The sequence below is a fragment of the Chaetura pelagica genome, unplaced genomic scaffold (genome assembly GCF_000747805.2).
Source record: "Chaetura pelagica isolate M959 unplaced genomic scaffold, ChaPel_1.0 scaffold213, whole genome shotgun sequence".
NCBI classification, from domain to species: Eukaryota; Metazoa; Chordata; class Aves; order Apodiformes; family Apodidae; genus Chaetura; species Chaetura pelagica.
Window position 1 is genome coordinate 1,667,063 of NW_009952597.1, and position 9,377 is coordinate 1,676,439.

A 9,377-nucleotide genomic window follows, 5' to 3' on the forward strand; every position below is an offset into this window, starting at 1 on the left:
CAGGGAATATTGGGGTGTTTTTGGTTTTTTTTTTTTTTTTTGGATCAGAGAAAACATTTGAGTCAAAACAAGAAACCCAAGGAGACCCCGACCCAAAATAGCCAGTGAGTCAGTCCAGCTGCCTGGGGCAGGGGAACTGCACTTTTAGCAGTGGCCTCTATGACTTCTTGATGCTTCACCAGGCTCTCTGGGTGGGAGATGGGCCCACCATTAGGATTGTGTGGCTCAGGTTCCTCAGGGACGCACGGGTTCCTCACCCACCCACGCTCCCATTCATGCAATGCGTGGGTGCAGCGATCCATGCTTCCCAAACCTCCCACTCCTCCTCAGCTGGGTTTGGGCAGGATCCAGTGACTGGGAGCTCCTGCTTTGCCTCCTGCTGGTCTGAGTCTCAGAAGCTCCATGTCAGGAATCTGGGCTCGGGTTTATCAGGAAAACCAGAGCAGGTTGTGCCTTGGTGCTTTCCTCCCTGCCCTCCAGGAGGGGAAAGCTCTGCTTTTGCAGCAGGGATGAGGGGATCTGGCCACTGAACACTGTGTCGTGATGTCCCTGCTCCTGTCCTGTTCCTCAGTTGCCTGAGACAGCTCCTAAACAGGAAACTGCTTCAAACCAGAGCGTGTCCCCCCGGCTGCTGCCAGCGAGGCCCCTCGGTGAGGGTTGTGCCGTCCCTGTGCTGTCTGTTGTGCTCTGTTGTGTTTTCTCTCCGTAGTAACGTGCCCGCAGCGAGCCCTGGCCTGGGCTGCTGCTGCTCCTCGGGACATCTCGTCCTCCCAGCTCCCCACAGAAGCAGCTTTCAGGAGCCCCCTCTCTGCTCAGCAGCCAGAAGCACCGAGCTGCTCACCTGCCTCTGGGCTCTTCTGGCTCTGAGAGTGGGAAACGGGCTTGGTGTCTGTTCTCTCCCCCCCTTGCTCTTGGGGAAGGGCTTTGCAGCAGTTCCCCAAGGAGGCTGAAGCTCAGGGGCTGCCTCCAAAGGCTGATGAGCACAGAAATTGGTTCAGAGGCAGCCAGTCCTTGCTGGGCCCCTGCCCTGCTCCAGTCCCAGGCACACAATGGTGTATTGTGGGCTGGGGCCAGTGCAGAGGGACGGGGAGAAGGACTCGGGCTGGGAGGACAGGTCCTGCTGTGTTGGAGAGGGTCCCCTGGGAGAGGGGACCAGTGAAGGATGGGCTGGAGCAGGGTGCCTGTGTCTTCCCAGATGCCTGCTGTGTCCCTTCCCCAGCTCAGGGCTGGGGCTGGACTTGCTGCTTGTTCCCCTGAGGCTCATGAGCCACGCGGCCTGGGGACTCAGTCTGGTGGCAGGGCTGAGCCTGCACCTCTGGGCCTCATCTGCTGCCCAGAGCTGCCCACCCTGCTGGGTAGATGCTCAGTGCCACTGGTCCTGGTGGGACATCTCCATGGAGAAGAAGTTTAGACCTGGTCGCTCTTCTACCTCCTGGAAAAGCTTCTCCGTGCACCCTATAATTGGAGGGAGGGTTGTGCTGCCATTTTCACTGCAGAGCCTCCTCTTGCTCCCCTTTCTGGCTGGGCTGATTTGCATTGACTCAGACTTCCTCGCTCACTGTGGCCTCGAAGCTGAGGTGCTGTGCAGGGAGTGTCTGAGCAGCCATGGCCAGGCTGACAGGGCCCTGCTGGGGCCACGCTCCGTGTGTGCAGTCAGATAAAATCCCTGCCCTTGAAGTCTGAGGGGGGTGAGACAGACCAGCTTGTGGTGCCCCTCTTATGCCATGTTTTGGGGTGGTTTCTGCTTGTGTGCCCTCTGAGGGGGGGATTGAGGCAAGCTGGGGCTGGGCTGTTCCTGCGGGGGGTCAGCTGTGGGCTTGGCACTTTCTTGCCTGGAGAAGCTGCAGGATGTTATTTGTGGACCTTTCAGCATAACCACTCACCTCGGGCTGTCCCCTGCATCAGCCCCTCTTGCAGCCCAGGTGCATCCCCCACCATCCCACAGCAGGGAGCTGGAGATGAGGGACCAGGAGACGCTCGGTGTAGCCCAGCCCAGCCCCAGGGCTGTGCAGGAATGGGGACACAGCAGTGATCTCCTCCCAGGCCATCGGTGTCACCTGCAGGGCCCACACCAAACCCTATGGCAAGAGTGTCCCTGATTTCATGTGTCGAGTGGCTCAGGGGCCCGTCCTTGAGGTGAGCACCTATAGATATATTTACATACTTGGCTGAACTGGGTTGTTTTTCTCAACTGGGACCAGTTTCCCACAGTGTTGGTGGCACTGGCTTTCTCTGCAGAGCTGGTTGTAAAACCCTCTGGGCTCTGTGTGTGTTTATTTGTAAACTGGTGGGACCCTGCAGTTCCCATCCCAGGTGGGGTTTTGTGGTGCTACTGGGATACAGTGAGTATGGAGGGAAAACCTGCCCAGGGCAGAGCTGAGATTCTTCAGACACTGCATCATATTCTGCTTCAAAAGCCATTTCTGTAGATGATAGTTCTATATGGATCATATATATATATAAATAAAATTTATAAAAGTATATTAAGAAAACAAACAACCTTTTTTTCTGTCAGAACTTAGAAAAGGATTTCATTTTGAACTTATCAAAGCTTCAGGCAAAAGCTGTGGAAAGTTTTGGCCTGGGAGGACAGCAGAGTGGAAGGGCTGTGAAAGCCACTATTGCCAGAGTGTTTCACAGCCTTTGGTGCTGCTGGGTCTGATGAAAGCAGCTCTGAGAGCTGCCAGCAAATGTGTCACTTCTGATGTGAGGGTGAGGGCACCCCGCTTTGCCTGTCCTCTGACCTGGGCAGGCTCTCTCTCAGGTGAGACAGGTCTGTGCTGCTGGGGAGGAGTTGGGCTGGCAGCTGCTCCCTGGGCTCTTGCCCTTGTTTGGGTGCATGGATCCACACAGGGAAATGCTGCAGTTCTGCCTTTTTTTCCCTGCAAAGATTTATACAAATGGGGCTGTGGGGATCTGATCTGCACTGGTCTTGCTAACAGGGAAGAGGCAAGCACCCCTTCAGTCCCATCCCACTGCCCATCCCAGAGGTTCACCCCAAACCCTCTGTCCTAAGACAGCAGAGAGTCTAGGATGTCTTGGGAGACTAAAAAAGCTTGTTTTTTTTATGAACTAGAGGCTGAGAGGGGCAGGACTGATGCCTGTAAGTACCTGGGGGCTGGCAGGCAGTGAAACTATTTATGTCCACTCAAGAACAATGTTGGCAAAAGAATGAGTGGGTAGAAACCAGCTGAGGATGGAAATGCAAAGGTTTCCATCTGATGTAGGAGGACTGAGCCTAAAAGGAGCAGGAACAACAACTTGAGCTGCTTCTCTTGAAACACAGAATTCAAATGGTCTCATTTCTAGTGCCCTTCAAATACGGGTGCCTTTCCCCACTGCTGGGGCAACTGGGCTGGAGTTGTCAGCTGAAATGCAATAATAAAACTTATTGAGCTCAGCTAAAGCATTTAGCAAACGCAGGTGAAACTTGGGGCCCTTCACCCTCCAATAACCACTGGAGGGAAAGGAAAGGTTTCCATTATTTTAATGGAACTTGTCTCTTTGATTGGGAGAAATCCCCTAGAAATGAAATGTTTGCTTTTCATTTGAAGACAGAAGCTCAGGTTCTGCAGTGGAAGGCAGGGAGGTGTTATTTGCTCTCTCCTGATTTACACACATGCTGAAACTTCTTTTTTCCTGTACTGAGCTGCAGTGAGAAAGGTCAGGGTGTCGCAACAGGAAACCTCTGCCTGTGTGCATGTAAATGTGTGTGCACGAACGACCCCCCTTGCACACCTGTGTGTGCTTTCCTGTGTGCCTATGGGATTCATCTCTCCCAGCATCTTCCCCAAAATGTGTCTGTCCAAATGCTGCAGCACCAAGCCAAGAAATCTTGTCCTGTTTTCTGTGCCACAACAAAAATCTGTGCAGTAGAAAGAAAGGAATTCACCGTTACCTGGCTCAGCTTTGTCCTGGGTTTTCTCCCCTCCTCTTTTGGCTCCTTCCCCCATCAGCACATCCCACCCCTCCCCACCAGCTGCTTTCCTCCCCTAACCACGTTGTGCTGGCTGCCCCAGGTTGCCACGACAAGGCAGTGCTGCTCTATGAGTACGTGGGGAAGCGGATCGTGGATCTGCAGCACACGGAAGTCCCAGATGCCTATCGAGGGAGAGGAATAGCCAAGCACCTCGCCAAGGTACAGCCCCCACCACCCTTTCTGCCCTGGGAAGAAGCTGTCACTATCCCAGCCATGGCTAGAGACCCTGACTGAAGCCAGGCTCTGTCACATTGGCATTACATGCATGGGAACCATTGGGAACCATCCTTGCTCCAATGGGAAAGAGGGGCTGCTGGCGGGATGGATGGAAATTAATGGGCAGATATTTCTATTTGGGTGAGTGGCAGCACGTCCAGCTGCTTGTCCAGGCTTGACCCGTTCCTCCTTGCAGGGAACAGCCCTTGTGACCACCTTGCAGGGGCTGATGCAGTGCCTCCTCATCTCAAAGCTTTAAGGCCCTTGTGAGCCCCTTTCCTGCTTTTGAGGCCCACAGCCAGGCTGAGGAGTGCTGAGGAGCCATGAGCACAGTGGTGGCAGGGACTGTGAAGTGATGCTTTGGGGTTCCAGCTGCTCCCTGGCCCCCTTAGCCGGGGCAAATGGGTGACAAAGGTGGCCTTCAGGTGATGTGGCTGGGTCACTTGCAGTGCAGCATCTGCCAGGCTGGATACATTGAGGGTTACCCAGGGAGGTCCCTGCACACCTCTGAGTTAAACTGGGGAGCCTGTGGGGGCTGTGGCAGGATGGGTGTGCTCTCACCCCAGCCCTCTCCCTCCACCTGCCTCCCACAGGGGGTACACCATGGCAACCTGCTGCTTCCCCCAGCTGCACAGGGGGTTAAGGAGTCCAGACCCCTGGGGGTTTCAGAGGAGAGCGTAGACTGGGGGTGCTGGTTGTAACCCATCTGTCCTCTCTGTTGGTTGCAGGCAGCCCTGGACTTTGTGGTGGAGGAGGACCTGAAAGCTCACCTGACGTGCTGGTACATTCAGAAGTATGTCAAGGAGAACCCACTGCCCCAGTACCTGGAACACTTGCAGCCTTAAGGCAGGACAGCCCTGACACCAGTGCGCCTGACCCTGACTGTTCAACGCAGCCTTTGCTTCTCTGCAGTCTCAGGAAACCCCCCTTCCCACACTCACAATTCCCATTTGTTTGAGGGTGTCCATGTAGTCCATGAGTGTGGGCACAACCTCCTCCTCTCTGCCCACCTGTGAGTGTGGCTGTGGCCCCTGGGCCAGGCTCCAGGCACATGTGGTGCCCCCCAGTGCTCTTTTTCCCAAGCCAGGGGGTAGAAGAGGATGATTTTTCCATCAAACTCCATCACCAGACCAGGGGATGACTCGTTCTGTGCCTCATCCCCTCTCCTCTGCTTGGTAACAGCTGTGAACTTGCTGGGAGATGTTGGTTAGGGGTGGTCATAGGGTACCAGCCCCCCCTTTCCTCCCAGTAGCTGGGAGAGATATGGATTAAGCCTTGTGGGACAGAGGGAGGTGCTGGAGGAGCCCCAGACCTGTTGCAAGTTCATCTGCAGCATCTGTTGGACACCAAGCCTTGCCCAAGCCCACGCAGGGCACAGGTGAGAACATGTGGGCCATGGTGGTGCCTCGGGGGCTTCGCTGCACTGGCTGTGGAGACACTCAGACAGTGACACCTTCAAGAGACGGGAGCCATGTGAGGAGAGGGCTTTGGCCACAGGGACTGCAGCAGAGCATACACAGCGTGAGTGTGCAGAGGAAGAGAGGGGCTGGGGTCACAGGTGCTGCTCCCCAGAGATGCCAGCTCCTGCCCAGCCATCTGTAGGTAGCCCCAGCGTGGCACCCCCACAGGGTCGTGGGCCATTGCTCTTGTCTCTGCTCCTTGCTGTTGGTGTCGACTGTGCTGGTGTGGACACAGCCTGCTCAGGAGAAGAACACCAGCCCTCATGGCCAGCCCTGGCCTAAGCAATGAGGACACAACCCATACTTTTGCAGGCACCAAGGTGGTTTCCTGCAGCTGATGAAGAAGGCTCTCCCCATCTCCCTGGACTTCAGCCCTGCACTCCAGGTCATAAGGCTTGAGCCATCATCACATCCTGAGAGCATCAGGGGTGAGGCCTCCAGGGCCTGGGCCTGGCCTGTCTTCAGGGCTTGATGACAGAGCTGCCTGCCTCATCCTGGATGCTGATCACTCCTTACAGCCATTGGAAAGAAGTCCTGGCTCAGGACACTCCCTGTCTGCTCACTGGCCTCCTTGCAGCTCCAGGCCCAGATGCTGGCAGCAGCATGGGGTCCTGGGCCAGCAGCAGGAACACTCTCAGATCACACTGTTCCCTCTGTGGATGGCGACCCCATGGCACAGCTCAGCATTGCTGCAGAGGATGTAGAGGTAACACGGTGAGGGCAGGGCTCTGCCTGCCTCCAGCCTGCTGCCTGTCCTGCCTTGCCTGGGCTCTCCAGGCCTGAGCAAGATCCCAGAGCATCTCCTGCTGAGCTCTGGGGATTTCATGGTGTCCCAGGGCTGAGCTGCAGTGGGGGAGATGGTGCTGCTGACACACCAGCCCTGGGCAGCTGCTGGAGGCTGCAGCCAGGCAGAGCAGAGATAAAGCCCTTTACCTGGAGGCTAAATCCAGACCTACCTTATCTCAGCAGGGACTAAAGTTTACAATCTGTGCCACGACCGAATGAAGCCCCGGCCATGAGGCAGCTCAGCCCTCTCTTAGATCCCAGTGCAAAGTCCATGTTGGCAAAAGCAAAAGTTCCTACAGCCTTTTTTCCTGGTTGGGTTGGTCAGAGATGGAGACCATGTGCCTGATCTCAGCCAGGGAGGCCCTGAGTTGTTTCTCCTGGCCACAGGCCTGAGGTGAAGCCCTGCTGCCTGCCTGTGCTTGTCAGCTGCCCACTGCAGCCCTCCCTGCCCTGCCACCCTGCAGGCTGCCCATGTCCCTGCCTGGCAGCAGACCCAGCTCCAGCTCGTGTTGCTCAGGAAAGGCAGTGGGCTCAGCCCTGCTGCTGCCTTGTGCTTCTGCCCTCTTGCTGCCTGTTTCAGCCTGGCTGCCTCCTTCAGGATATCTTGGAGGAATTGGGAAGGGGTCACAACTAAAGAAAAGGGCTCGAGAAGAAATCTGGGCTGCTAAATGTTTATTCCTTAACATGCAAAACACACTTCAATGTCTAGTTACAGGAGCAAGGCTGGCTCTGTTACACCCCAGTGCTGACAGAACTGTCCCTGCTCCTGATCTCAAGGTGAAGCTGAACCGTCTCCTCTCCTGCAAGCCAAGCCAAGACACCGTTGTATCTTTGTCACGGGGCTGGGTGCTTTGTGGCAGCAGTAACTGCAAGCCTTTGCCCTGGTTCTGTGCTCATTTCCACTGTGTGACAGTTCCCAGAAGTACCCCATGGTGTCTGCTGCAGGAGCATGGCTCGCTGCGGGCTGTGCTGTGCTCACAGGAAGGTCCCAGCATGCAAGCCCTGGAGCCCACCGTGATGCTCCTGCAGGAACCTGGTGCTTTCTGATGCTGGATCACAAATGGCATTTGCTGCCTTAAATCAGGCACTGCACACAGTTTTGCTGCTGTTTCCTTTCGAGGTGCTACAATCCCCGCGGTGTTTGCCCTGATGGAGACGTGTTCCAGTGTCCGTGCCAACCCTTTCAGTGCTGTGCTCATCCTCCCCCCAGCCTTGCCTTCCCCGTGGTTTCTGAAGAATAGCAATACCCTCAGGTCACCAGCCATGCCACGGTGCTCCTGTGATCTGGCACTGCCAGCTGGGAGATGGCTCGGGGTCCCTTGGTGTTGGGCAGCCCTCCCTCCTGCCTCCCTCGCCCAGCGCTGCAGGAAGGAGCTCCGAGTCCTGCACTGCCCCTTGGTGCTGACTGAACCTGGAGGAGTTGGGGATCCTGGACTCTCTCCAGCAATGGGAGTGTGGAAGTGGTTTGGTTGAATATTGAGGTTCCCCAAACCCAGTTGAACTACAGACCTTGGTGGGTGGGGAAGTGCAGATTGCTGTCAAACCTGCTTCCACGTCACCCAACTTGAAACACCCCCCGTCCACTTTCCACTTGTCTTCCTCTGTCCAAGGTTTCCATTCTGTTGACTTCAGTGGTTACGATGTGCCTTTCCTTCTCAGGACCTGTTACAAATGACCTTTCTGCTTTTGTTTATGTCTAACATTTATCTTTACCCCTCCTTCTGTCATACTATAAAACATGAACATGTTGCATGAGATACAATACAATAAAAAGTGTGGCTTAACTGACCTGTAGTGGTTGACTGTGCCACGCTTGGTGGGAAGCAGGAGGAGGTGTCCATGGAACCAGGGGACCTTGGGCATCCCCAGCTCTGTCACCACTGGGCTGAGATCCTGTTTCTCAGGTCCTGACAAACAGCTCTGCTCTCCAGTCCATGTCATAGGTAGGATTTTTGCTGCCTTGTTGCTGCATGTTAATTTTTCTACATAAATGTTAATCTTTTGGCAGTTCTGCATGTGGTGCCCTCAGCAGCTACTACCCTGTGCCTGATGTTACTCTCAAAAACAATGGAGAAAATGCTACTTCCTCCTGAGGAAGATGATCTTGTGCAAGAGGGACCTCACAGAGATGGTGAGGATGATGGAGGGTCCATGAGACCCTTGCTAGGTTCAGGACAAAGGATTCCTGGCCCCAGGTGTGGTGTTGGTCACAGCTCCCTGTGGCCACTCTTGACTTATCATCACCTAACATGGATTCTCCCTGCATCACACTTCTCCCATGATGGAGCACCTTGGAGCCAGGTCCCTGGTGAGCTTGGCACAGTCCCATTGCAAACAGGGAAGCATGGTCTGTTGAATTTTATTTCAGGACTTAGGGCTGGCTGACCTCCTGAGGACTGCACAGAGCTTGGAGTGAGTGGGACCACACCTGGTTCCTCCTTTGCTGGCTGATCCCACCCCTGCTCACCATCACCACTCCTGCCTTGAGATTTCAGGCCAAACAATCTTTGGGAGTTATCCTACAAATTTAGCCTCTCATGTTCATCAGTTTAAGATGTTTGAAAACATTAAGGCATGAAAACATTTAAAACACTGGGCAGGGTCTCCTCAGCCCCCTCCTGGGGCAGGCTCCCCGTCTGCATTGTCTCCCAGAGCTGGGTGTGATGTGTGGAGGCTGAGGATGGAGTTTCAGTAGCTGAAAAAGCCAGGGCTGGGGCAGGGGGGGAGAAGGAGCACAGCTTATTTAGAGTTCTGATTTGATCCGATATCACAAGTGGCCCCTGGGCTGCAATCCGAGCAGGCAGGAGCGTGGGTTTTGCTCCTCCTCCCCAGAGACAGCGCGGTAGGTTTGGGCTGCAGCAGGAGCTGGGCTGTTGCTGGTAACACGCTCCGTTTACATTCCACATTCCAGACAGTCCGATGCTCTGGCCTGTCCC

At 55.1% G+C, this 9,377-nt stretch overlaps 2 protein-coding genes across 2 annotated transcripts in view; both read left to right on the forward strand.

Moving 5' to 3' along the window:
• NATD1 (N-acetyltransferase domain containing 1) overlaps positions 1–5,040 on the forward strand; it is a 7,214-nt gene extending 2,174 nt beyond the window's left edge. Inside the window, exons 2-3 of the mRNA XM_009993725.1 lie at positions 4,020–4,138; positions 4,924–5,040. Of these exons, the coding sequence (XP_009992027.1) occupies positions 4,020–4,138; positions 4,924–5,040 (236 nt within the window). The remainder of the gene's footprint in view (positions 1–4,019; positions 4,139–4,923) is intronic.
• Positions 5,041–6,325: 1,285 nt separating this feature from the next.
• The window catches only part of TMEM11 (transmembrane protein 11), a 13,627-nt gene continuing 10,575 nt past the window's right edge, over positions 6,326–9,377 (forward strand). Inside the window, exon 1 of the mRNA XM_009993726.1 lies at positions 6,326–6,369. Within this exon, the coding sequence (XP_009992028.1) occupies positions 6,326–6,369 (44 nt within the window). The remainder of the gene's footprint in view (positions 6,370–9,377) is intronic.